The following is a 27,996-nucleotide window of genomic DNA, read 5'->3' on the forward strand; positions in this document are numbered from 1 at the left end:
GTGTGTGCGCCAAACCCCATCACCCCCATTCCAAGACAGCCCCCCGGCCATTCCAGAGCCAAGTTCCCAACTGTCCTCCCGCATCTGGCCCCAGCCGGCCTTGCAGGTTCGGCCCCCCTCTAGAGCTGTGCCTCATTCTTCTGTGACGCTCACTGTCCCCCTCAATATCAGAGGCCAGTGCTGCTGTTGAGGGGGACGGTGCTGGGGCCTTCACCCCACACCAGTCCTGAAGGGGTTAAGGTGGCTAGACGGGCCAATTAACCACCGAGGCTGCTCCTCGAGGGGAGCCAGGGCTCAATAATGCTTAATTAAGGCTGAAGCTGCCCTGGGCAGGCTTGTGAAAGGCTGAGACCAGAAGGGCAGGGGCAGGGGGCAATAGGCTGCAGTCACCCCCTGCCCGGAGGGAGGTGTGTTAGCAATTACAGGCTCTGGTAAGAAGCCCAAGGGGGAAGTAGCCACGGGAGCGGAGGAAGTAGCCACCAGGTCTGGGAGTGAGTGGCCCATAGCTGTGGGGCACAGGGTCCCTGGGCTGGCACAGCTGGGAATGGCAGAGATGCTGACAGACCCGGAAAGGGGAAGACTACAGAGACCTGGCTAGAGGGCCGAATCACAATGAATAAGACTATGCTGAGTCCTGGAGGGGAGAGAGAGCTGGAGGGGAGCATGAGATGAGAGGCTGAGGGAAGGGGCCATGGTGAGCTAATCCCCAGACCGTGGCAGGGGTGACTCATGAATCCCCTTTCAGGCACACAGTGGGGAGGGGGGCCTGTGCATCCCACCGCCCAGGGGACAGCGCTGGCAATGCGGGGAGAAAGGAAATGTGCAGCTCACCAGGCGTGATGCTGATTCCAGCTCTGCCCTGTGCTAGCTCTCAGGCACGCTGATATTTAGTACCCGGGCATAAGCATCTTGCTAGAACAGACGTCTCCTTGTTGAAAACCCACATCTCTGGGTGTGATGTTGTGATGATCGTGATGCTGAGCTGCAGTTCAGAGCAGACTGTCCCTGCCGTGTAGCGGGCCGTATTGAGTCCCCACAGCCCTGCCAGGCACAGCCGCAGAGCCACATGTCCTCCCCACTCTCACGCTGAGGCAGGGGCTGCTGGAGAGCCTGAGCGTGGAATGACCAGGAAAGCTGTGTCCGCTGCATGTGGCCGCCAGTGTTACTCAGAGCCTGCCTCCTCCAGCACTGAAATGGAGGCTGGTGGGCAGCCTGGCGCAGGCTGAATGTCGGGGGGGCTGCACTGAGGGTTGCAGGGCCCAGAGAGCAGGGGCAGCTCTAGACATTTCGCCGCCCCAAGCAGGGCGGCTGGCGCGGGGGGCGCTCTGCTGGTCGCTGGGAGGGCGGCTCTGGTGGACCTCCCGCAGGCGTGCTGGGGCCTGGAGCCACCCCTGCCAGAGAGAAGATCTGAGCTCTGTGTGCACAGTAAAGGAAGTGGCACATTGGTGGGTGTGAGCAGAGGTCGGTCCCAGGACTGTGGGAGAGCAGTTGCCTGTGGTGCTCAAGGGAAGAGAGCTGGGGAAGGGGGGGCAAGAGATGGCAGAGACCAGCAGGAGAAACCAGGAAATGCTTGGGCACAGACATAATCACAGCCCTTGGAGGAAACGTACTGCTCCGCTCAGCACTGGCCAGCTGCCACCTGCACGCGAGGCCGCGTTTGGCCTGGTGCTGATGTCGCAGCCGTGGGCCCTGGGCTCCTGAGCGCAGGGGAGGGGGTGATGGCAGGAAACCTGCCCCTTCCCCCAGCGCTCACAGTTCAGGGGAAGAAAATACCCCCCTGGCCATGATCCTCGTTCTAAAATCCCTGCCAGGCTGGCATGCCGGGGCCCTCTGTGCCAGGGAGGGGCAGCGCTCACGGCTCCTGGGGCCGGCACCTGTCGCTGCCATGGTGAGGTTACTCCTGCCAGCGGTGGGGGGCTCCCCGGAAGGTTCTGCCCCCATGGGATGGAACGGAGCCCCACAGGAGCTCTCCTCCCTCCCCCCCGCCCCCGCTGGCCCACAGGGCCGCCTGGGGCATCCTGCTAACTGCGGCACAGGCTGGGCATTGCTGGGGCGCTGGCAGGGCGGATCCGAGCCCAGCCGCCGCGGGGACTCCCCAGGTGTGGGGGGAGCAGAGGGGCAGGGGGCTGGGCCTGGAGCCGGGCCTGACCTGCGCCTCGCGTGGGGAGCCGGACCCCCGCCGCAGGCCCGGGGGAAGGAAGGGGCGAGAGCGAGCGAGCTGCTGAGCGCAGCGGCCTGGCCCCGTGCCACGGGGCGGAGCAGCGGCGAGCCCCGAGCGCGTTAAAAGCCGCTTTCGCGGAGCGGCGCAGCAAACCCTCGGCGCAAGGGAGGCAGCCGCGGCGTGTGCAGCCTCCTGTCCGCGGGGATCGCGGCTCTCCAGGCCCGGCGACGCCGGCGGCAGCGCCTGGCTGGATGCGGCGGCCCCCCCGGGCGCTCTGAGACCCGCAAGATGCGCGCTGCTCTGCCCAGCCTGCTGGCCTGGCTGGCGGTGCTGCTGCTCGGGAGGGCGGCGCGCCCGGCCGACGCCTGCAGCTGCTCCCCGGTGCACCCGCAACAGGCCTTCTGCAACGCGGACCTAGGTAAGGGCGCCCGCCCGCCGCGCCGCGCCTCCTCCCGCCTCCTCCCGCACCGGGGCGTGGCTGGGGCCGCTGCGGCGGAGCCACGGATCGATCCGGGCCGGCAAACACAAACCGCCCCGCGGGAGGGGCCGGGCGCCGCCGCCGCCGCCAGTCGGTGCTGTTGGGGCGGAGACGTGCGCCCGGGCCGGGCCGGGGGATCTGGAGCCCGGGCTGCTGGGGGCTGCGCTGGGTTGCGGCGCTTGTGCAAACACGGGGAACTCTCTTATCCGCAGGGGGCGGTGGGGCTCGAATCTCTGCGGCCCCCTGGCTCAGGGCTGCCGGGCAGGGGGGCCCGAGGGTGGAGGCTGTGGTCGCTGGGCCGTGACCCGCAGCTGGGCAGGGAACTCACTTGGCAGGCCGCGGCGGGAGTCGTAGGAGGATGGGTTGTACAGGATGAACTGAAGTGTGCCTGAAATAGGCGCCCGCCCCCCACTTTCCAGGCCTGTTTGGTTCACTGGGGTTTATTTTTGGATCCAAGCTCAGGCAGAGCCCTGTGCCCACGCCTGGTAGCTGTGCCCAGGGGCAGCGCTCTACAAGCTGCATCCAATCAGCAGAGCGGAGCTGGGAAGCTGTTACCTGCGGAGAGCCGAGTTCAAGGGCTCGCTGCTTCCCTGGTAGCTGCTGGGGAGCTGGCCCGTCTCAGCACCGTGAGCAAACAGAAGCCCTGGCTGCTCCCGCCCCCGTTAAAACCCCTGAGAGATTAGTCTGCAGTGAACAGAGCCATTTCCTGGAGTCCTTGGCAGGTCACTCCCAGACCCCGTCTTGGAGGCGTTTGTGATGGAACAAGGCACCTGCAACCCCCACCCTGCGGGGGAGCCTGGAGCCAGACAGGGTGGTGCTGCCTGAGAGGGGACTGCCCTGATTCAACACATTCTTCCCCCCCCCAGCAGCCTCAGGCTCCGCTGGAGCCCTTCCCAGGGCAGGAGCTGCTGGTGTCCCATCTCTGCCCAGCGCGTGCTGAGCCAACCTGTGCATGTGAGAGCTGGGCTGGGCCTGCTCGGTCACAGCCATGGCTCTGGCGAGAGACAGGAACAGGAGCCTGCTGTCCTCTCCGTGTGCCATCTGCCTCTGCCACTCGGGGCATTTGGCTTTCAGCTGAGAATCATTTGTGCTTTAGCTGTTGCCATCACCACTTGCCACCTAGCTACCAGTGGGACCAGACACACGCGGCCTAAAGTGGGGCCTCCCGACTTATCTCCTCTTTCACCACCTTGCAGTTATCAAATTTATTGCTTGTTTTATGGTTCCCTGCAGTAATGCCTCTAAGCACTGTCGTCCTCCAGGCCTGGCTGGATTGGCCTGCGGGCGGGCGTGTGGGAGGCTGCGTAGACGAAGCTTAAACAGCAACGCACCCGATAGTGACGCCTTGTAGCTCTCTCCAGACCCAGCGCCAGCCTCAAACTGAACTTGAGCTTCTCTGGGTTTGTGGCCTCAGGGCTTCTGTCTGTTTAATCGGAGGTGGTGCTGGGTGGGAGAGTGTCAGTCTGTGCTGCCAGGAGTGTGCCTGTCTGGTAGGGTGAGAATCCCCAAGGCCATTCTCGCTCTCTGGGTTCCGAATCGCTCCGTGGGGACGGGATGAAGATCCTCCTTGGGAGGTCTGAGCTTTGTTCTCTGCGTCCCTGCGCAACCCTTCCCCCAAGCTCAGCCTGGGCACTGGGCCTGTGGCGGGTGAGTACTAGGCACAAATGGAGCTGTCTGCTCCGGTGGGTTTGACTCAATACAGCTGAGCCCCTAATGACAAAAACTAGCATTGCACGTTGCCATCTTGATTTACTCAAGCTAGCTGGTGACGCCCTGGGGAAGGAGAGCGCTTTGTTAGGGCTGTTGCTGATTGGATGCTGTGCTCGAAGGGTCTGGTCGGGAATGCTGAGCAGAGAGCCGAGCCCTGCCTTGGGCAGTGGGCCGGGTTGGGTTGGGTCGCGTCGCCTTCTATCTGTTCCTTACTTCCAGGCATTTCCTTTCCTCCATCCCAGTTTATTCGGCTTGGATGCTGCTGAAAGGGAGGCCTTGGCAGGGCCGGGATCCGGATTCCTCTTTCTATGAATAATGCCCTTATTGCATTTAACATATTAAACAAACTGAGCCCAGTCCCACTGCCTGCCGCACTCAGGGGCAGTGCCATGCCACAGCACCCAGGCTTGGCTGGAGAGAGACATTCTGAAATACTTTGGCAGCTCCGGTCGGCTGACAGCCCAGCCCCCTCCATCACCGCACACCCTGCGCTGCCCCAGATTCCCCTCGCTCCTGGGTGCCCACTGCCCTGGTTGGCCTCCTGGCTTTGGGTGCCTCACCCCTGCCGACCCCCCCAGAGTCTCTCAGGGCCCCGCTGTTTGTTAGGGGGCTGTGCAAACTGATTTAGGGACAGGAAGATTTTAGACAAAGTGAAGCTGCATCAATCTGAGCTGCTGGATTTCCCCGAGTTTTTCAGTGGGAGCTGGGCAGGGCAGTATAGCTGCAGTTCACAGCACATGTCAGCTGGCCTCTGTCACTTTCCTGCCCTCACCCTCCCAGGCTCCCCACTCCTCATGCAGGCATCAGCCTCAGTGGTCCCTCTGGATGGTTCATCGGTGACAAGGCCTCGGGGGAGTGACTAAAGCAGGAAATGCTGCCAGGAATTGGGCTGGGGGATGGGCACTCACCTGCCCTAGTTGGGATCCTGGCCATGGTCGCACCACTCATCTGGCTGCGAAGTAAAACCCACCTGTGAGTGAGGCGAGAGCTCCCCAGCAAGCAGCCCCCAGCAGGGAGAGACCTGGCTGTGGCCCAGTGAATGCTGCCGCGGAAGAGGCAGCTGGTGCCCTTGGCTCTGACCTGCACAAGCTTCTCTCCCCTGTTGAGGAGACAGGCTTTGGGGGAGTGATCCCGGCTGGCTTGATGCCCTCTCTCTCGGCTGGGGGGCAGGGAGGGGCAGTGCAGCTAGCACGCAGGGCTGTGGTACAGGCCCTAGGATGTCAGACTTCCAAGGGGCAATTCTCTGGCCCATGTTATATGGGTGTTACCTGCATGCTCTAGGGCACCCACCTCTGCCCTTCAGTAGCTCAAGGTGCAACCTGGTTAGTTTAGGCACCTCCACCCTTACCGCGTTCCGAGGGCTTGGGGCGTACTCTTCTGTGGGTTTGCGGGGTCTCTTACCAGTGAGAGAGCCTTACCCAGTAATATCCTTAACCTCTATTAACAGTCATCAAACCAGACCGCACGCGCTAAGCAGACAAGGCTCGCCACTCCCAGTAAGGCAGACAAACTTTTCCTGGGGGCCAGTCAGGATCAGGTCATCCGGGGCCTCCAGCTTCTGCACAGTGTGGTTGGCAGGGTGTTGAGGTCTGGCAGCTCTGATCCTGGGCCGTGTCCTGGAGTATATAGTTAAAACTTGAGTCCTGCTTAGCTGCACCTTAACCAATCATTGTAAACTCAAGTCCTACAAGAGTGTTTTTCACCAGTACTGGCACATTGTGAAACAATTCTTTACCCAATCAGATCCCACCACCTTAGTTGACTTAAATCTTACAAAATTAGTTATGCAACAGACAGAAACAATTAAAGAACCTGAGGGAGACCCTACAGATAAACAATAGAGAAGTGGAGATTTCACAATCACAAGTGTTGAAGTCGTTCCTTCCCAGACAGGATGCATCAAACAGCATTTTCATTAGACATCTTACAATCTGTCTCTCTGGTGGCGGTGGTGCTGCTAGGACGGGAGCCTCCTTAAGAGCCTGATGGGACACTGTTGTGATGCAATTTAGATGGAATGTGAGGATGTGACTTTCTGCTTCTTAGCTCATGGCTGCTGCTGGCCTAATGTGGCTGCCGAAAAAGGCCTGAGACTCAGCCTGGACGATCAGTGGCCCCTCCTGGCGTTGGGCTCTGTGATGCTGCTTGGGTGTCTCCCTGCACTGGGCCGTGCGTGCTGCCTGCTGGGAGGGGAGCTATCGCTCCGGGTCCAGTAAGCCAGCTCTGCCAGGGCTGGGGGAGCCTGGGCTGGGCACAGAAAGCCTGATTTCTAGGCAAAGCTTTAGGAAGTTGGGAGTAAGTATTGAGCTTTGGGTAGTGGGTGCAGCGGGGTGCCAGACCGGGAGCCAGGAGGTCTTGAATTCCTATCTTGGCTGCAGGTAACTTTGGGCAAGTCACTTGGCTTCTCTGTGCATCTTTCCCTGCCCCATGTCCTGCTCCTCCTGTGTTGCCTGGGGGAGACCTCGGGCCCATGGCTCATAGGGGTGTGAGCCCAGTGCAGGGAGTGCTGTTCCCCTCCCCTCTGCAGAAGCCAGCCCAGGGTTTGCCTCAGGGCCCTGGGGCCACTTCCCTTTCCTCTATGACCCTGACTCTGCTGCCTTGTTCAGACTGGGGTTCTCCTGGGCTAGTCTGCAGCTCAGCCAGCTCCACACATGGCCTCTAGGTTGGCTGCAGCTCCCAGCTTTCTGCAAGGACTCAACCCATGGCCCTGGCCCCATTAGCAGGTTCCTTGGGGCCTCTGGCTGGTTAGTCACAAGCCCTGGGGAAGTGCCAGAGGCTGGCAGCACATGGAAAGGACCCGCAGAAGGGGGAGGCTGGGCAAGTAAGGACTCCAGCTCTGATAGTCTCCCAGTGTTTGGCCAAGGGACGGGAGGCTGCAGCTCACTCTGGAGTGGCTCTGCCTGCGCTGCAGCAGGGCTGGGCGAGCGTGGCGCATGCCTGGGGTGAGAACAGAGCCCCCAGGGGTTCAGGTGCACAGCCCCTGTAGAGTGAGAGCTGCAGAGGAGTTGTGTGTCTGAAGCCCTGCGGCAGTGCTGGAAACCCCAGCCCTGGCAGCTGCTTCATGTGATGAGTGGAACAGCCAAACCAGTCCCTGAAGCTGTCGCATGTGGACAGCCCCCCCCACCCCACTGCCCGGGGCCTTGACCCTTTCTGGCCTTTTCCTGGCAACTCCCTGTCACCTGCCGGGGCCTGTCTTTCTCTGACCGAGCTGTAGAGTGACTTGCTTCAGATCCACCCCACCAGCACTTTGACGTTGTCTCACTAACCTTCTTCAGAAACCTCCGTGCCGAGCGGGGGTGCTGGCCTGTGGCGGGGGGGCCTTAGTGTGAGGGTGCTGGGGGTGGGGAGGGGGTGCTGGCCTGGAGTGGGGATGTGGTGGGGTGCTGGCCTGGGGCAGGGGGGCCTTAGTGCGGGTGCGGGGGGTGGGGTGGGGGCGCTGGCCTGAAGTGGGGTGGAGTGGGGCGCTGGCCTGGGGTGGGGTGGGGAGGGGTGCTGGCCTAGGGCAGGGGGGCCTTAGTGGGGGTGCTGGGGGCGGGGCTGCTGGGGGTTTCCCTGCTCTGTCACATGGACCCGTTCTGGCTGGGGAGAGATGCTGGCGTCCTGTCGACGCTAGCATGGCAGGTGGAGTTGAGCTGGTGCTGGTGCGTCAGGGCTAAGGGCAGACTCGCTCCAGGGGGGCTAGGGCAAGGGGGTCCCAGCTACAGGGCAGGCTCTGGATTCCTGCCTTGCAGCTGGACTCGTCCTTTCTGTGCTGGTTGACACTCCAGAGCAGTAACAATATAAAATGGGGATCCATCGGGATTTCACTTCCTTCAGGCTAGCCTATGCTGGTGTAAATCCAGACTCACTCCAGTGACTCCAGATTTACACCTTAGAGCAGGGCCTAGCCCATTGCCAGGGTTTGCCATGCACCAACAGAGCCATATAAATAATATGCAGAACTTGCAATGAAACATAACCACCTGCAGCCCTCTCCTCCTGCTGGGATCCCTGAGCTTAGCAGCCTCTGCTTCCCTTGCGGCTAACAGTCCAGCCCAGGGCCCGGATCAGAGCGTTTCCCTGTGCTGTTGAGACCGGCTCATGCCCAGGGAAGCCCTGAGCACAGGTCAGTCCTGGCAGGTCGGTAGAGGAGGCACTGCTAGGGTGGACTGTGGCTGGGATGTTTGTGGCACCTTCCAAGGAATCCGAGATGCCTGTGGGTGCTTCCCAGCAAACCCTTTGCTGGCAGCGCCAAGCCTGCCAGCTCTGGGAGGAGAGGCCGGGGGCTGGGATGCCTCATGCTGGCCACGTGATTGGCTCTCCCTCTTGCCTTAGTAAATGGTGTGTGTCACAGCTGCGTGGAGTGAGGTCACTTCCTGTCCCAGTGCCCCTCCCAACTGGGGTGTGCAGGAATCAGGGAACCTCCTGCTGACCCCAGGGAAACGCCCAGCCCAGCGCAGGAGAAGCAGGGAGGCTGGCAAGCAGCTGCTCGTCTCGGCTGCTGGAAGCATTGCGGGGCCGTGCCGTGCCATGCCGTGCCGTGCCATGCCGTGCCGTGCGGGGCCTCTTGGGAAGCTCACTTGTTTTGCTGCTTTGACTCAGCAGGTCAATGACTTGTAATTCGGTTTGGTCTTGTCTTCACTAGCTGAGGATTGTGGGGCAAACTCCAGTGTGCGCCCAGGGGATCTCCATGCAGGGCCAGCTTTGCGCCTGTTGCACATCCCTGCCTGCAGGCAGGATTTGTGTAAGTGGTGACTCCTGCTGCCATGGTAACGGCCTGTGCAGGTGACCTGTTACCCATCTCATCCCTCATCTGGGGGTGGAAATGACCCCTTAAAGCGAGGGCCCCGGGCAGACAGCACTGCCCGGTTCTATCGCACGGTCCCTGCCGGCAGCTCTGCTTGGCGGCTCGGGGGGTGGAACCAGCCCCGTGAGTCTGGAGTTTGGCGCTGGAGAAGCGGCCAGTCAGACAAGCAGCCGTTGGCCAGGAGCCCCCTGCGCTGGGCAGGGTAACCCTTGCCTCCCCCTCTCCTAAAGAGTTAGCCCTGGCTCGGCTACGCCGCCGCTCAGGTCGGTGTGACCAAACCACCCCCGAGCCACGTAAGCGACACCGACGTGAGCGCGCTGTCCTGCCCATATCCCTGCGGGTGGCTGCTCCTTGGGGCTGGAGTCATTAAGCCGACGGATGGGAGAGCTCTCTCCTGTCGGCTTCGAGCGTCTCTAGCCAGGGATCAGCGGAGACCCATCCTCACACCAGCTGGCTGCAAGTGGAGAGAGGGCCCCTCTCTGCACAACGCTCCCTTCCCCCATGTGGGGCTGCTCGAAGGCGCCTGGGCCAGAGCTGTCAGATTCCAGTGCTGCTGCCTCGGGTCCCCGGTGCAGGGAGGGGGAGTCGGGGGTGGGGGGCTGGCAGCTCAGCTGCAGCAGAGTGCTCCCCTCGCAGGCCCCAGGCTCTAATTAAGCTGCAGATTTGGAGCTTGCAGTGTTTTGGTCTGAAGCATTAATTCTCTCCAGGGCCTTGCCATGGTAACCAGCGGGGACACAGGACCTACCAGCTGAGCGCCTGGGAAGTGGCCTTCAGGTGGGGGAGACGCAGCATCGCAGGGTGGGGGGAGTTTCTCGCTCTTGGCCAGCACACGGTGATCAACCTCTTGCTCAGGGGAGCTGGCGTCTTCAATGAAATTGGGCCCAGCAGCCTGGTTCTGGTCCGGCTGCACCCTAGTTTGGTGTCAGGAGGGCAGGGCTGCCCTGCCCTGGCCAGGGGGGCTGGAACAACTTCTAGAGTGGGGGGGCTGAGAGCCATTGAACCAAACTGTAAACCCTGGATAGGATGGAACCACTTCAAGTCTGGGGGTATGGCAGCACCCCTAGTTCCAGCACCTCTGACCCGGGAGTTACAGGTGAGAGGCAGCCTGAAGGCAAGGGAGGGTCCGGAGAGGAGAAGGTGTCCAGAGACTGCTCAGAGCAGGGCTGGGCTGGGCTGCCCCCGAAGGAGGGAGTGGCGAGGGCCCCTGCTGAGCAGTGGGGTCAGGGCAGGCTGGTGAAAGCAGGAGGCAGCAGGTCCGTTGGGGGAGGGAGGGGGGTCACCCACAAACTTGCCTGGGCCAGAGCGGGCTGGAGGCTGAGAGCTGCAGAGGGAGGTACCTGCTGGCTCGTTGGGCCACAGAGGGCTGAAGGCTGGGCAATGATGGACGGGTGAGTGCGCTGATGTCTGGTCCTAGCTCTCGCCCAGAGACCTGAGAATGAAACGAGTGGAGGAGCTGACGAACTAGAGGGGCCGGGTGAGGTGTGGTGAGGGAGGCCAGGGCTGTGCCAGAGAGCCTGGCTGTGGCGGGGGAGGCCAGGGCTGTGCCAGAGAGCCTGGCTGTGGCGGGGGAGGCCAGGGCCATGCCGGGAGCGGTGGCAAGAGGGGCCGGGTGAGGTGTGGTGAGAGAGGCCAGGGAGCCCTGGGTGGTGGGTGTGGTGGGATGGCTGGGGCCACACCGGGGAGTCCCAGCCTGGGTGTAGCGATAGAGGCCGGGGCTGTACTGGGTGTGTGGATGGACTGTTGGTGTGAGCTGGGGAATTCTGGGTGGTGCGGCTGGGTTATGATAAATGAGCCCTGCAAGGGCTACTAATGCTCGGAAAGTTTTGCCTGGAGTTACTAGAGACTCCGAGGATAGTTGAGGCAGGGGCTGCTTGCAGGGCCACCCTGAGGCTGTGTGTGTGTGTGGGGGGGGGGGCATGGGGGCTGGCAGGGGCCCATGGCATTGGCAGCTCAGAAATGGCCGGAATGACAGGGTGCTCTGAACACGGGTGCAGAGGCTGAATAGCACAGTGCCCCTCAGCGCTCTGTTGGGAGAGCCCCTGGCCAATGTCAGCAAGGAGTGATTGGGAATCAGGACTCCTGGGTCCTGCTACTGGCTCTATACTGAGTTTGGGCAGGTCTTGGGCTAAGGGGCAGTATAACTGCAGTGTCTGTCTGTGCCTGTAGAATGGAGCCAATGGGACAGGCCTCCCCCCTGGAAGGGGAGGGTGGGCAGGAGTACTCGCTTCTAGGTGCTGTTGTTTTGATCTTCCTTTCCTCTGAAGAGGGTGAATCTGGCCTTGTATCCGGTGACATGGAACATCCCAGTGTGGGATTCCCTGCATACAGGGCGGGACCTGGAAGGGAGCCTCTCTCGTAGCAGGGACACAGGTGGGTTTGGCAGCGCAGTGCCACCCAGCTAGCAGAGGCACATGGCGACCCAGGAATCGCCCTTGCCCAGGTTACAGATCACAGCAGAGATGATTCAGACTCTGAGTGTTGCTGCATCAGGCTCCTGCAGCGTGGCTGGTTTCCCCTCGTTCCTAGCCCTGTTTTCAGGCACTAGCACAGGGCAGGAAGTTTCCATTTAAAAGCACACAGGCGTTCCTGTTTCGCTGGGGGTTTATGTCAGATGTGGCTATCGGTTAAACCCATTCCCACAAACCCTGTGTGGTGCCAGTGCTACTGCTTTAATTCAAACCACCCAGAGCTGCAAAGACTCTTCCAGGTTGTTCTCTTCTCCCTCTAGGCTAGCGGGTTGGTCAGGGGCTTACTTATTTTGAGGGAGTCCCTGTTATATAGGTGCCAAGGACTGACTGTCAGCGGTGCCTAGATACAGCACTCGTGCCCCTGTGACCTCGCCTCTCATCCAGCTCTGTGCCCCAGAACCAACAATCATCATCTCCTCCGTGTGTTGTCCTGGGAACTGGCTAGCTCGGGCGTGACGGTGGACTGTGATGCCTCTCCCTCGAGGTCCCTAGTATAGATCCAGCCCAGGGCAGTTATGATGGAAAGTTACCACTCAGTGCTGGCTGCCCAGCTCCCCCTGAATGCCCCCAGTGTCAAAAACACACGGGTTTAGGGAAGCCAAGGACTGAATGGGCCAGAGAGAGTGAGCTTCCTGCTCAGAACCAGCTGGAGCGAGGGACACAGACACAGACACACACACCCCAGCAGCGGGGGGGTGGGGTCTACATCCCAGTGCCTCCAAGAGCCAGTGGGGAAATCTGTGGGGAGGGAGATGGGCTGTAATGGGGACAGCCGCACCCCTCTCTCTCTCTCTCTCTCTCTCTCTGCATGGAGGCTGCTGCAGAGGCAGCTAAAAGCTAAGTGCTTGAAAGCTGCCCAGAACACACTTGTCTGGCTCCCGGAGGTGCTGTTAGCAGGATGGGAGACGGGGGGCGTTTGGCTGGCCAGTGATTCAGACAGCGCAGAAGACGGCAGTGGGGGGATGAGAAGTGTGTGTTTGCTGGTGTCCTGTGCACAATCCTGGGTCGTCCCATTGGGCCCCCTCCCTCTTCCGCTTTGGGGCAGGTCTGGGGGACTCGGATTCATCCTGGATGGAGTTGGATGGGCCTGTGAGCTCAGTGGTAACAGCCAATCACCATACGGCATCAGGGAATTTCCATAGTACAATCCTATTGGTTAAAATGTGTAAGGTGACGTGCTTCCCCCACCCCCAAGTATTTAACAGTCCCTCGGTCCCATCCGTTGGCTCTTGCTGCTGACATGGAGCCATACCCCACTTGTTGCCATGGTGTCTGAGAGCCCCCCCCTCATTAATATCTCACCCAGCCAGGTAGCCCCCTGGCAGTGGGTCTCGTGCCCAGGCCCCTGCCCAGGGATGCAGACATGTCCCTGGATGCCCAGCGCTCACTGCCATGCAACTAATGAGGTGTGAGTTGGGATCTTAGGTAGCCCCAGTTTGCCAGGCCGCCGCTGGCCTCTTTCCCAGGGAGGGGGGTGTTTTATCTCCAGGGTACTGGGCTCTGCGTGTCCCATTCCCTTGCCTGTGGAGAGCATCTTGTCCTTCCTGGGGAGCCAATATGGGGCCATCGTTACTCACCCCGGCCTTCGCCAGCTCTCTTGTGACTTTAGCATGAGTTGGAGCATAGCTGGGATTTCCATTAAAGCTCCAGCTCCTGGAGTCAGGGAATTCTGTGGGGAACTCGGCTTTCATTGGGAAACCCCAGTATATTTGCAGCCGCCCCCCCCCCCCCCCAGCTGCAGAGGTGCCTGAAAATGTGACCTGATCAGCTCACTCAGCAGAAATGGCAAATACAAAGGGTTTCTTAGCATTAAAATCTCCTGACTTTGTGGGTCTGACTCACGGTCTGAGTGCTCGGAGCTGCCTCCCGTTGAGGGGCTGGGAGGGACCTCGTGCTGTGCCCTGGGCAGGCCTGGATTTCCCTGGGCTGACTCTCTCCCTCTCCTTCCCACACCGCCCTCCCCTCTGGCTCCTGGCTTTCAGCGTGGAGGTTGGCTGGGCTCTTGGCCGGGAAGTGCAGAGCAGTCTGCTCCACAAAGCCGCACTGTTCAGAACAAATCTGCCTAGAGAGGGCTGCATTTCTGTCAAGTGATTCATCAGCACGTGAATGGAAAAGGCCAGCGCCCACTGAACCAGGAGCTGTTTTCCCGCCCACAGCCACTAAGCCAATGTCACTTCCCGCCCTCCCAGGCCAAAGGCAGGAGCCACGGGCAGCAGCTGCTCTGTTTGCTACCCTACCCGAAGCAAAGCTGGAGAGGCTTGTCCTCCCTGGGGCAGCGGGGGTCCAGGCAGGAGCTGGCCAGCAGCTCCCAGGGACACCTATTTCAGAGCCATCCCCACGAGCCCCTGGATGTGACTTGGGGGTGCCAAGAGGGCTGGACAATCAGCGGGGGCAGGGAGTGGCAGTAGGGCAAACAGCCGGCGTAGGCCTTGGCCCCTACAGCAGCACTTCCTGTCCCAGCCAGCTCGGAAGCGAGAGCGGCTCCAGAGGTGAACCCCTCGCTCCTTGGGTTGTGGCTGTGCAGTGAGCACTGGGCATGGCTGCTGATTGCTGCATTGGGCATGGCCTGGATGCTTCTGTCTGGTAACTAGGACCACGCCGCCCACCCCATCAGCTGCTCCCAGCCCCAGTGCCAAGAGCGGGTCAGGGAGGTGCCCTGTCGGGTGAAGGGGGAAGAGCAAACAGCAGAGGGGAGCGACCTAGACCAATGCCGCTCTCCCTGCTAGGGGCCCGACTGCAGGGCTTGTGTCCCGAGCTTGGCCGAGTCTTTCCCAGAGGCTGGGTGGGGTTTGGGTGGGGACGATCTCTGCTGGGAGCTGAGCTGACAGGTTCTCAGCACAGCCCTGGGCGTGTATGGCTCCTCTCTGGCCCATCACTGTGGCAGCAGAGCACCTTTCCATGTGACCATATGTGCTGGAGACCCTGGCTGGGCCAAGTCATTCCCTGGAGAGCCCTTTGGCTGCGTGAGGAGAGGCCTGGGTCAGTGCCAGACATACGGAGCGGCCTGCTTCGCTTGCTGCCCACGCCAGCCGCCCCGTAGACGGCAGCTGTCCAGCGCAGGCCTGGGGCAGGCAATGCTCTGCAGGGAGCGGGGGTGTCCCGTGACGATACTCTCCAGTGGCCTGTTCACTCTTACGCCTGCTGCTCCGGGCCATGGGAAGGCGTCTGCGCACCGCCCTTGCCTGGGGCTCTTGGAACCAGCTGGATTCCAGTCTGCCCTGTGTTACCAAGAGACTGGTCAGCTCAGGGTCTGAGGCAGAGGGGCCGTGGCTGGCTGGCGGAGCCCAGCTACCATGGCAGCCCTGCAGCCAGGTTCTCTTGCTGCGTGGGAGTCACCTGGATCCTGCCCCAGGAGAACTGGGCTCGGGAATGAGCTCCTGCCCTATGCAGGGTCCTGGAATCATCAGCTGGGAGCAGGAGTGGGAGGAGATCATGGAGCCCCACGGCTCTAGCTATCACTGGATCACACCCCCCTGGAGAAGCAGAATGGACCAAGTTTAACCCCCCCACCCCGCTGCTTTCTGTCCTCTGCCTGCTCTGTATGTTCCCCTCCCCCAGGCCCTGCCCTGCACTGTCAGCAACTGGCATTAGCCTAAATCCAGGCTTGGAACCTGAACCTGCAAACGCTTGACCCGGACACTGGGGCAGCCATGCTGCCAGGTGAGCTGTGCTCGTGGCAAGTTCTGCCCAGGGTAGCAGGAGGCCAGGACCCTGCCCTGGGGAGGGGACACCGCAGGAAATACCTCTAGGCAGTGGGGGGAACCTGCCTTGGGGAAGGAAGTGGCCCTGCCCCTCCAAACTGGCCCTGCCGCACCTCTGTTTGCCCCTCTCTGTCCTGCATGGGGGGGGGCACTGCCCGCTTCTCACTCTGCTGTGAGAACAAGTTGTTAGGCCTTGGCTGGTGCCTTCTGCCTTGCAATGGAAGCTGCACTGTCCTTGCTGCAAGAGCAGCACATGACACCTGCCAGCAGCACCCAGCACTTACTCCCCGCTCTGCAGGACAAGCCTCTCTGGGTGCAGATCATTAGGCCGGGGTGGAGGTGGATGCCAGCAGGGGAGAGCGGGGGAGGAGGGGCTCCTCAGTGCAGGCCTCGCTGTGTACATAGGGGAGTGGCATCACCACAGGAAAGCTGCCAGCTCTGGGGTGGAGCCCTCACCCTATCAGTTGTGCCCACACATGGGCCCTTGTTCCTGCCACACTCTCGTGTTGCAAAGCGATGAGGCTGCATTGGGAGAAGGGGCTAACGGATGTGGAGCAGCTGCTGCCATAGGGAACTGGGGGAGGCAGCGGGTCCAGGACCCAGGGTTGGAGCCTGCAGGTCTGTGGTGTTTGGCCAGGGCCAGGCCCATTCCCTTCGTGCTGCCAGCTGCTGCGCTCACCCCGACAGACCCACCTACCTGGCTGTTTTTCCAGAGCCCCATGAGGCCTGCTGTGACTAGAGGGGTTGTTTTTCCAGGCATCTTGGGGAGGAAGTGACATCATGTGGTTCGCTCTGCTTTTGGCCTGGAGGGAGGATGCGGTTCCTCATGGCCGCCCAGCATTCCAGCAGCCGACATCTGGCAGGAGGCTCCTCCGCCAGCTCGTCCCCTTGATCTCAAACACAGACGCTGGGTTAAGAGCGGCTGCTAGAGGAAGCAGAACTAACAGCTCAGTAGCAAGGCCAGGCTGTCAGTCCAGAGCGGGGCTCTCTGTTCACACCAGGGCTGCTGCTCCTAAAAACCTCCACGTGCCGCCTCTGCTGGCCTCGCGGTGTTACCCTCCCTTCTCCCCGGCCTTCCTCCTAGCTATCTTCCTCAGTCTCTGTGCAAGGTCCATTGGGGCTGCGGGATGCCGGGCCGTACACGCCGCTTGACAGCGAGGTGTCTGGTAGCACGTGCTAGGTGCTGCACAAAGAGGAGGAGCCAGTCCCTGCCTGGGAGCTATGGGCAGAGACCAAACCCTACAGGTGACCAGCTTGGTGAGGCTGAGGCGTGGGACTGGCCTTGCATTGGAGCCTGTTTTGCTGCCTTATAATAGACACCTAAGGGGTCAGTTTCCTTTACTGCACTGTAAAGTCATTGAATTCTCATGTGCTGGCTCCACACCAACAGGGCCTTTGACACTCCCCATTGACTGCCCCAGCGTTAGTCTGCAGCCCCGTCTGGTGGGGAGGGCTGGGGTGCAGGGAAGCCAGCAGCCCTAGAAACACACACCAGCAATAACTGTTGGAACCCAGCGTCCACTAGCACCGATCTGATTCCACTGTGCACAACAAACTAACCAGAGGGAGAGGCCAGTTCTAACTCGGCCAACCCTGGCCACGGCTATTGGCTGTGGAGGGGGAGCAGGGAGGCCTGATCAGCATCATCGCACCAGAAACCATCCTGGGCAGTGCTGCACTGTAAAAACACAGTCGGTAAGTGCTCATTGCGCTGCCCCTCAGTGCAGCTCCCCTGTCAGGCTGAAACGGAGCCAGCAGGGCTGGGGAACGGAGGCTGTTCCTGGGTCTCCCCCACTAACGCTCATCCTATCTGTTTGTTGCAGTGATCAGAGCAAAGGCTGTTTCCGGAAAAGAGGTGGATTCTGGGAATGATGTTTATGGGAATCCGATCAAACGGATCCAGTACGAGATCAAGCAGATAAAGGTAAAGACCCCAGCCTGGGGGGTCTGGCTCTGGGGGAGCAGGTGGGAAGAGGGTGCTAGGGAAATGGAGCATGTGCAGGAATGAACAGGGTCAGGGGATCCCCACAGCAAACCCACCCTCGGATCCCGTCTGCATGGGCTGCAAGAGCTGAGCTCCCCCAGCTGTGACCTGTCAGTACCACCCAGCACTGCCTCCCCCCTTGCTGTGCACATCTCCTGGGGCAGCGTGTGGGCCGAGCAGTGCCGCCTGTCTGATCGCGCTCACGCGCTCTCTCTCTCTTCCCGCCAGATGTTTAAAGGACCCGACAAGGACATAGAGTTAATTTACACAGCTCCTTCCTCAGCTGTGTGTGGGGTGTCACTGGACACCGGAGGGAAGAAGGAATATCTCATTGCAGGTAGGAAGTGCGTTGCTGGAGGAGCTGGCATGGCCCCCGGTGCTGGCTCCGGGGCTCAAACCGAAGGAGGACACTGGGGCATCTCAAAGACTCTCTTGACCTGAGTCAGTGCGGGCAGGAGGCAGGCGAAGGGAGTGGACCCATATAGGGAGGTTTCCTGGAGCTGTGGGAATCGCTCAGGGAAAGGCCACAGAACTGAACATGCTCCAGCCAAGGGGCTTGCTCTCTGCTGTGGCCGTGGGACCTCAGGAGAGGTCAGGATTGCAGCACTGCCCGTAGGGTTCCCCCTCTGCCCTCCCCGGCCCCTGCGCTGGACCCCCAGAGCCCTTAGTGCCGGTCTGAACCTGGAGCAGTGAGCACAGCACACATGGTGCTCCCATGCTGGCCATGGGGCCAGGGCCCTGCCCCCTTCGCATTCCCCATCCCATGCAGGGTCCCTGCTCATCTGGGCCCCTTCTGGCACCATCTAGTGGCTCCTAGGGAAATAACAGCCAATAGCGTTTCTTGACCAGTGTGCAAGCTGGTGCCCAGTCCATGCTGGCCTGGGGGCAACGATCATGTTCAGAGCACAGGGCCAGCCACCAGGGGCACTCATCCCAGCTCGGACATTGGCTGCTGCGCCCTGGGGCCTTTTGGCCTTGGTTTCCCTGTCTGTGCAATGGGGATAGTGTTCCTGTCCTGCCGAAGCCACAGGAGCATTTGAAGCTGCAGCTCTCGGTCCCAGCGGCAGGAGCACGGGAGTCTCCCTCTGTGTCCGTTTCCATGTCCGGCACTTGCGCAATGGCACTAATGGAGCAGGGCACCGAGAGGAGTCTGGCTGCAGTGTGAGTGCTGTCACACATGCCTTCTCCTGGGCTCTCTGAGCTCTGCTGGATCCATCTCTTGGTCCATTCTTCTGGCCACTCCACTCCCTGCGGGCCCCAGCGTCTGGTGCTGCAGGAGTGTCTGCTTCTAGGTGTGACGTCTGTCTCCTCCTCTCCCTGGATGGGAGCTGTCAGAGTGTCCTGGGATGCACTCGCTCAGAACACGGGCTCTAGAGAAGCGCCAATCAACAAGCCCTAAATAAAGTCCTCCAGATCCATGTAGGAAGGCCCTGAGCCTGAGGACTCTGGACTTTGGCTTTATCCCCTCTGCCTTGCTGCCTGTGACGTCACAAGCGTTGTGATCTCTCCAGCGGGGATGGCCACCTTTCCAGAGGGGCCCAGCTCATCTTTCCCTTTGGAGCCTCCTGGGAAACCTGGCCTGAGCAAGCAGTGGGATGTGGGCCAGGGAAGCTTCCTCCTGCCTGTGTTCGCTGAGCGGACCCAAGCGGACAGGAGGTGCTGATCCGAGGCAGGAGAGCTGGCCCAGGTCTGACCAGTCAGTAGGAGCTCTGGCCAAGGGCTAACCAATAAACTCCCTTCCCAGGGGGGCTTGCCGGCAGCTCAGCTTGCTGCACAGGTACTCTGGAGAGACTCCTTGGGTTTGAATACGGCCGGCCCAGAAAGCCCTTGGGGGCCCCGACTTTCACTGCAGTTCACTGGCACTGAGGCCTTGAGACTCTGGGGAAAGCGGGCCAGGAGTTGGGCCTGCTGTGGAATGTTACCCCAGGTGCTTGGGAAACTCCCAGGGCTTTTAGTGCAAATTCTCTATGCGTGGTCTGGGGGGCTGGGAGGGAGCCCGGTGCCTCGCACCCACACTGACTGGCTGTACGTCGCAGCAACGGTCTGCTTTTCCGGGGCTCTTTTATTTGTCTATCTTCTCCCTCCCCTCTTCTCTCAAGTCTGCTGCTTGTGCCATGGCAGTGGTGAACTGCGTTAGCCAAGAGGGACGGTGTCCCAAGAAGGGGATTGCTGTGTGCTCCATGCACAGTCCACGCAGTGGGCAGAGGCGGTCAAAAAAGCAAACAGGATGTTAGGAATCATTAAAAAGGGGATAGAGAATAAGACTGAGAATATATTATTGCCCTTATATAAATCCATGGTACGCCCACATCTCGAATACTGTGTACAGATGTGGTCTCCTCACCTCAAAAAAGATATTCTAGCACTAGAAAAGGTTCAGAAAAGGGCAACTAAAATGATTAGGGGTTTAGAGAGGGTCCCATACGAGGAAAGATTAAAGAGGCTAGGACTCTTCAGCTTGGAAAAGAGGAGACTAAGGGGGGATATGATAGAGGTATATAAAATCATGGGTGATGTTGAGAAAGTGGATAAGGAAAAGTTATTTACTTATTCCCATAATACAAAAACTAGGGGTCACCAAATGAAATTAATAGGCAGCAGGTTTAAAACAAATAAAAGGAAGTTCTTCTTCACGCAGCGCACAGTCAACTTGTGGAACTCCTTACCTGAGGAGGTTGTGAGGGCTAGGACTATAACAGTGTTTAAAAGAGAATTGGATAAATTCATGGTGGTGAAGTCCATAAATGGCTATTAGCCAGGGTGGGTAAGGAAGGGTGTCCCTAGCCTGTGTTTGTCAGAGGGTGGTGATGGATGGCAGGAGAGAGATCACTTGATCATTGCCTGTTAGGTTCACTCCCTCTGGGGCACCTGGCACTGGCCGCTGTTGGCAGACAGGATACTGGGCCAGATGGACCTTTGGTCTGACCCGGTACGGCCGTTATGTATGTCCCTAGAGCCCCCTAGAGGGGCGGGCTGCTTGCCTAGGGCTCGTGCTGTTCGAACGCCCTCGAGGCCCTGATGGGACGTGTGTCTCTAGAAAGACTAAAGCACTGTGTGACCTTTCCTCAGGCAAGTCCGAAGGCATCGGCAAGATGCACGTCACACTGTGCGACTTCATCGTCCCTTGGGACTCCCTGAGTGCCACCCAGAAGAAGAGTCTGAACCAGCGGTACCAGATGGGCTGTGAGTGCAAGGTATGCAGAGTGGGAGCACTCCTGCCCGGAGCCTGCCATTGCTTGTGGGGCTCTGAGGTTTCTGGGGTCCTTGCTCATGGCCATCAGAAGGCTTGGGGTCGAGAGACCGTGGCTGGTTCCAGCGCTGCGACTCAGGAAATCACGTGCTGAAGTGAACGGCAGAGAGACTTTCCTGAATCGAGGCCTGGGTTTGCATCTGAAGAGGGATCAGTGCATTGCTGGGGCAGGTGCCTCCCCTAGCAGGGGTAAGAGTCTTGAGGGTGGTGCAAACTCAGTGATTTTTGTCTGGAATGGCCAACGAGGGGCACTGCTAGGGAGGCAGAGAGTGGGCTGTCTAGGAGTGACAGTCACTTGGCCTGTTCTCCTATTGCAGTACTGCCCACGGGCCCCTACTCGGGATCGGGACCTCCTCAGCCACCTAGGGAGATACTGTCCCTGCCTTGAAAAGTTTACTACATAACTGGGGCTGTTTCCAGGGCCTCATCCCCAAGGGATCTAAGCATCCCACATACCCTCACAGCACCCTGCTAGGGATGGAGGGACGAACATCTCCATTTCACAGCCGGGAAGTTGAGGGGAAGTGAGTTGCTGAAGGTCACTAAGGAGTCTATGGCGAAGGTGGGGTCACACCCCAGTTTTTGGGAATCCTGGAGCTGTTCCCCACTCTCCTCTGCTGTCTTTGTTCTTTTCCTGATCTCTCTCCATCCCCTCTGCTCCCTGAGCAAGCTGGACTCTCCATGGCCAGGCTTCTCCCATGCACCCACACTCACCCCAGCCCCCACATCTCCTGCTGTCTGTAACTTGCCTGGAGGCTTGTATTTGCATGGATTGGTTGCAGTCAGATGTGGAGTATTTGTCTAAAGGATGTAATCTAAGCCCACCTTGCATCGTACCGTGTGGAGATGAACTGCTGGCCTCATTCCTCAGACATGCCAACATCAGGATGGTTTGCAGAGCTAGACTCTCCTGATTCCTCTGTTAGAGAGACTTCTTTGCTCTGTGTGTAGCTCTGTCCAGGCCAAGATCCCATGTTTGGCTTCAGTACTGGGAAATTCACCTTCAGTAAGAGGAAGACACAATTCTGCCTCCTTAAAAGGAGCCATGCATCCAGTGCCTGGAACAAAGGGCCTGGAACATCTTGAGCCCAGATCCCAGACAGGCCCCTGCCTCCCTTATGTGACCCTGAGAAACTCGCTCAGATTTCCTGTGGCTCAGTCACCGTCCCTGGGGGTTTGGGTAAAGCACAGGTGCTCCTGAAGAGCAGTGACCCGTTCTATTCATGTTAGGCAAAACTCTCTAAGTGTAAGGAGAGCTAAGCCCTGGAACGGGCTAAGAGCGGCTGTGGAACCCCCTCCAACCTGCTCTTGGGAAAACTCCTGTCAAGGATTGGGTGAGGTGCTTGGTGTTCACCAGGATTCATCCCAGTTTGACTCCCGGGGACTGCCCCAGGACTGAACGGTCGAGCCAAAGGCTCAGCCCTGCCCTGAAGAGCTTGCAGGCTAGGTGGCCAAGGGATGCAATGGAAACAAGTGACGGCTGGGGACAGATAAGACCGTGGCCTTAGAGCCACCCCTTTCTCCTCATGTGCTTGGAGAGGGGAGTAGGGGCTCTAGAGTGGGTGGGAAAGGGAGGGGGAAGGGGGACACCTGCCCCATCTTCTAACCCTGGAACTTTAGCGAGTTGCTTTCCTTGGCTCCGGGTCTCTCTCCGTCCCCCAGCCCAAGTGACCGATGTGGGAGATGGCAAAGGCACAGCAGGTCCATCTCTTCCCCCAGGCAGGGCATCCATGTATGCTCAGCAATGGTCTCTGTTCTTCTGCAGATCTCCCGCTGTCCCTCCATTCCGTGCTTCGTCTCCTCGTCGGACGAATGTCTCTGGACAGACTGGGTGACGGAGAAGAACATCAACGGGCGACAGGCTAAGCATTACGCCTGCATCAAGAGGAGCGACGGCTCATGCGCGTGGTACCGTGGCGTGGCCCCACCCAAGCAAGAGTTTCTCGACATCGAGGACCCCTAAGCTGAATAGCTGCATTCCAGTATCCAATAGAAAGGCCTGCAAGAAATTAGACTGGTCCACCTCTGACATCACTTCCTGGAAACAGCATGAAAATACAGTATCCCAAGTGGGTCCCAATCGGGGTGATTAAATGCCACATGCTTCCAAAGTGGGGTGAGGGGCCACTCCGTTGTATTTAGCTCCCAGCAGTGCTTTCCCATTCCTTCCTTTCACAGATGCAGTGGGGCATTGGATGGCTTCACACTGGTCGGACTTTGATCCACGAGATCCCAGTGCTGTTCTGGAGGAAACCAGAATGCTTGAGGGTCGATGTGTCTCATTCTGTGTAGCAGGCCTACCAGGTTCCCCTCACCTGGGGCTGGGGTGTCCCTTGCTTTGGGTAGCTCCTGCCCCTCGATCCCCCAGCACATTGGCGTCTCTTTTTCAAGCAGCCTTCTCCACTGCCAGAGGATAGACCAACATTCCCCAAATCTCCCTTGTAAGCCCTCTAGTCCCACTGCTCCCCTGGTCACACGCACCCCCACCTCTTGGGCTAGAAGGGAGAGCCAGCGAAAGGTAGCACTGGCTGAGTCCCAGCTGGACTGCAGGCGCCAGGAAAGGATTAGGCTCTAGTGAAGTCTCCTTAGCCCTTTATCAAGTAAGATAAAGGCCCTTTGCACTGACAGTGTCCCTGTGGTCCCCAGCATCAGCATCTTTTGAGGGGGACCGGAGGGTCCCCGTCTCACTCATTTGCAAGCACTGTTGTTGTTTCATGCATCCCTCCAAGTCAGAGGGTGCTGAGGTTGGACCTCTGGGGTGGCGCATGCGTGAGACCCCTGCAGGCTTTGGTCCTGCACCTTCATCCTGGCAGTTTAGTAAAGAAAGCAAATCCCCTGGTGGGTATGTGTGTGCCGTGCTGTGGTGTAGCTGCCGGATCTGTGTCCTAGTGCATGCTTGGTGCTTGGTCAGCATAGTGCTAATGCCAAGTTCCAGGTTAGGGGAAGGGTTTAGTTACCGTATAGCCTGTAGGATTATGCAGACAGCAGAGGTGGTATTGTGAATTCATTGCTCAGCAGGACAATGAACTGAGAGCGCTCTAGCCCCACAGACAGTGGCATGCTGACAATGACCCATGGCCGCTTCCCTTGCCGAGAGCCTTTATTCCTAGCAAGTTGCGTGAATGCAGGAGCTGGCGATCGGAGGCTTATTCCAAGTGCTCTGCTGAGAAACACGGCGCGGTGAGATACCCCACAGGCCGAGGTAGTTTTCTACCCACTGATGGCTGTTTGCTGATCGCAGTTGTGAGGCTCATGACAGTGAGCTGTGATAAAAGTAAAGCTTTTCGGACCCTCTCCTACACAGTGAGGGTGCGCGTGCACACACACAACAAACCTGGCCTCTGGCTGCTACAGCCTTCTGTGAAACCCGCCCAGCCACCCTCAACCCCGTCTTCTTTGGAGCTGGTTTCATTTTGCTGAGGCACTAGAGAGCACTGCATTGCTAGCCCACCTGGAATGCGGCCAGCACAGACCTTGGTGAGAGAGAACCCAGATATCCTGGCTAAAGCAGGTTTGGGAGAGTCCTGAAATTATCCCTGCAGACCGGCTTCAGGGGCATTTTCATGCTGTGCATCGGTGTAAGATTTTAATGATGTCATATTGGACCAGTCTGGGTGACTTCAATATATTAAAAATGAAGAGGGGAAAAAAACTAATCAATTCAATATAAGACTTCTGTTTGCTTACTGTATGGTTATATCATATGTGACATTTACTCCTCTCTCTGCTGATGCTCTATTTTTGATTTTGATGTTTCAGTTTTGGCATCTGCTGTATCATTCCTGTGCTGTAACTTTTTAATTTCCTTGTTAGGTATTAGAACTGCACTTATTATTATTATTATTATTATTATTTTTTAATGCATTTCTGCATTGGAAGCATTCAACATGAAGTGGGAAGAGTATCAAGAAAGTCTGTGGAGGGTTGAGTCCTCCAGATTTTTCTGTTTGTTTATTTTCCCTCCTTCCCATCCCCCTCTTCTGCCAAGTGCACAAGTCTTCAGAAGTTGGATTTGGAGATGGGCTGTACCATACATTTGCCTCTTGCTAGTTTGTCTCCAGGGCCTTGCTGAACAACAATATCATGGCTGTCGGCAAGCACGATAGGTGAACCTCACACAGAATAATTGCAAAAATCTCTCTGGATGTCAGGTATATGAAGGATGCTTGATTGGCTTTTTTAATTTATGTCTTCTGTTCTCCGTTCCATTCTCTGCCCTTCCTTCCTAGCTCGTCTCCTCCTCCATGCAAGCAATTCAAAATATTTAAAAAAAATAAAAAGTTTACATTATAGTTATTTTCAAATCTTTGCTTGATAAGTATTAAAAATAAGGAGTATCTAACTTGCTGCCATAATTTAAGGCTTTTGGGTGGGGTTTTTGTTTGGGGTTTTTTGGAGCAATATGTTTTTTTGCTGGAATCTGAAGTCTGAGACCTTCTTGTGCTGGAAACACATGAAAGTTGTTGAATAATGACAAGCAGACTGTGCATGTCTCTGATGCTTTGTATAATTCATACGTGGACATTCAGTCTTTGGACAATAAACAGTATTCTAAAAAATTAGATATTTGCCTCTTACTGAATTCACTACACATCTATAGTGCTGTAAAAATAAGTAATAAGCATTACTCTGGACACGAGACAGGCACACCAATCCGCTGGTGCATATGAGACAGCCTGGCGGGGGTGGGCATGTAATCCGCTCCTCCTTGGGGGGCATATGGCATGGACATTCCCCCCGCTTCCCTCAGGGCTGTAGGTCTGCTGGAAAAGTTTCTTCTTACAGAAGCTGTTCCACTGCATCAGCCTTCTTCATATAGAGCAATTCTTGGAAATCACAGCCACGGGCGAGAATGGCCCCGGTCTTGCTATTATTATAATCACCATGTTTGAGAGAACCCACAGCAAATGTAAAACCATCCCTAACCCCTACGCTCAGCTCCTGCTTGCTCCAAGCGTGGCTAGGGGCTGGCCTGGTAACGCTGCTCCCAAAGCAAGTACTGCTACCCCAGTACTACTAATTGTATGGCTTTAGCCATGGCAGAATTCAAGTTTTTATTTTTATAATGTCCATGGATAAGATCAGTGTTTTATTTCTAAGCTTCCCCTCTATTTTTATTGATTTAAAGGTTCACAGTTGCAGGAAATGATGCAGGGGAGAGGGTCAGACAATGCCAGCAGACCAGTGGATTTCAACATTTCTTCCTTTGTGGACACCTAAAAATGTAAAATGGAGGCTCAGACCCCTTTGGAGATCTGCCATAGTCTGCAGACCCCCAGGGGACTGTGGAGCACAGGTTGGAAACCACTGCAGTAGACTCAGATACAAAAGAGTTAAAGCTTCATAACCATTAAAACATGTCACATGTGAAAATACACAAAGTCAGTATCCTTAAATCAAACTCAAGTGACTTCTCAAGCAGCATTTTTCTTAGTTTGCCGATTTGAAAATTTCAGTTGTTAGCAAGTTAGTTTCCGCCCTCCCCCCCCCCCCCCGCCCATTGCTTTGTGTCTGCAGTGAAATCAACCTGTGCCCACACTTTCCGATTAAAAACGGACTCCTTCCAATCCTGCTTGTATGACAGCGGAGACTGGGACACCCCTCTCCCCCAGCTACAAACACAGAGTAAAAAAACACTCCTGCCACAAAGGGGTTGTCTATTTAGACTACAAGACAGACAAAGGAGTGGGAGGGAAAATAGGTGCAGAGAGATGTGGTAAGTCACCCAGGGTTGCTTGTCTCCCAAGTTCACAATCTAAGATTACTAATTTTGCTAAACATACTTTATAGAATGGGGATAAGTAACATCAGTGCTTTTTTACTGTATTGAAGCTGGATACACCTGTTGTAAGCAGCAGCAGATCTGTCAGCAACGCTCTTCAGAACAAGATACTTTGACAATCGGGGTGGCTCCAGGCCCCAGCACGCCAAGCGCGAGCTTGGGGCGGCATGCCGCGGGGGGCACTCTGCCGGCCGCCGGGGGTAGCAGGCAGGCTGCCTTCGGCGGCATGCCTGTGGAGGGTCCACTGGTCCCGCAGCTTCGGTGGAGCCGCGGGACCAGCGGACCCTCCGCAGGCACACCTGCGGGAGGTCCACCAGAGCCGCGGGACCGGCGACCGGCAGAGCGCCCCCCCCGTGGCATGCCACCCTGCTTGGGGTGGCGAAATGTCTAGGGCCGCCCCTGTTGACAACTTTTCCCTCAATAGCCTCACAGAACTACAAACAGAAACTTACCATGGCCATTGAGTCCACAGAGCTACTTCAATTCCACCAGTTTATTTTTGGGTTGTTCTTCCTTTAGAAAGGCTTTGAATTTAGCATGTGTCGCTGATCCAGAGAGAAAAGTGTACAGTTTCTCCAGAATAGTGTGTGTGTGTGTGTGTGTGTGGGGGGGGAATCAGTACATGTTTGTTTCCTTTGCATACCTTAACAACAACTAAATTGAGCCTGTGATTGAAACAGTCAGCATCCATCTTCCTGTAAGAGAGTGTGCACACCATAAAGCTGGGCAATACGGTTCTGGATTTCAGTGCCACACCGTGACGTGTTCTTCAAGTACTGAAGGAGAGACTTGGCATCAAGTGAGTCAGCAGGCTGGAAAGCAAGAAAGCTTTTATTTACGCAAAGTAGGCAGTCATGGGATAAGAGGGAAGGTCCTCTCGTGGATCAGTGCCTGGTTAAAAAACAGGAAACAAAGGGTAGGAATAAAAATGGTCATTTTTCAGACTGGAGAGAGATAAATAGTGGTGGCCCCCAGGGGTCTGTACTGGGACCAGTGCTGTTCCACATATTCATAAAGCAGACTGCGAAGAGTTACAAAGGGATCTCATTAAATTGGGTGATTGGGCAAGAAAAGGCAGATGAAATTCAATGCTGATAAATGCACATTGGAAAACATCATCCCAACATAATCCTTGCTGGTAATAGGTCACTTTAACTGATCACGCTCATAAGAAAGGCCGTACCGGGTCAGACCAAAGGTCCGTCTAGCCCAGTATCTGTCTACCAACAGTGGACAATGCCAGGTGCCCCTGAGGGAGTGAACCTAACAGGCAATGATCAAGTGATCTCTTGCCTGCCATCCATCTCCATCCTCTGACAAACAGAGGCTAGGGACACCATTCCTTACCCAGCCTGGCTAATAGCCATTTATGGACTTAGCCACCATGAATTTATCCAGTTCCCTTTTAAACATTGTTATAGTCCTAGCCTTCACAACCTCCTCAGGTAAGGAGTTCCACAAGTTGACTGTGCGCTGCGTGAAGAAGAACTTCCTTTTATTTGTTTTAAACCTGCTGCCTATTAATTTCATTTGGTGACCCCTAGTTCTTGTATTATGGGAATAAGTAAATAACTTTTCCTTATCCACTTTCTCCACATCACTCATGATTTTATATACCTCTATCATATCCCCCCTTAGTCTCCTCTTTCCAAGCTGAAGAGTCCTAGCCTCTTTAA

General features: G+C 57.4%; 1 protein-coding gene across 1 annotated transcript; it reads left to right on the forward strand.

Moving 5' to 3' along the window:
• Positions 1–2,292: 2,292 nt before the first annotated feature.
• On the forward strand, positions 2,293–25,072 carry TIMP2 (TIMP metallopeptidase inhibitor 2). Its single transcript, XM_039501394.1, has 5 exons — positions 2,293–2,579; positions 17,128–17,228; positions 17,517–17,625; positions 20,358–20,482; positions 22,304–25,072. The coding sequence occupies exons 1-5, from the start codon at positions 2,450–2,452 to the stop codon at positions 22,499–22,501; spliced, it is 663 nt and encodes a 220-aa protein (XP_039357328.1). The 5' UTR covers positions 2,293–2,449; the 3' UTR covers positions 22,502–25,072.
• Positions 25,073–27,996: the final 2,924 nt, after the last annotated feature.

Source organism: Mauremys reevesii, linkage group 15, assembly GCF_016161935.1.
Source record: "Mauremys reevesii isolate NIE-2019 linkage group 15, ASM1616193v1, whole genome shotgun sequence".
Lineage (NCBI taxonomy): Eukaryota > Metazoa > Chordata > Testudines > Geoemydidae > Mauremys > Mauremys reevesii.

Bases quoted from the DNA above. Each gene is read 5' to 3' on its own strand.
- TIMP2 (XM_039501394.1), top strand. From the start codon at position 2,450: ATGCGCGCTGCTCTGCCCAGCCTGCTGGCCTGGCTGGCGGTGCTGCTG. The intron at 17,229-17,516 runs GTAAAGACCCCA...TCTTCCCGCCAG, and splicing joins ACGAGATCAAGCAGATAAAG to ATGTTTAAAGGACCCGACAA. The intron at 17,626-20,357 runs GTAGGAAGTGCG...ACCTTTCCTCAG, and splicing joins GAAGGAATATCTCATTGCAG to GCAAGTCCGAAGGCATCGGC.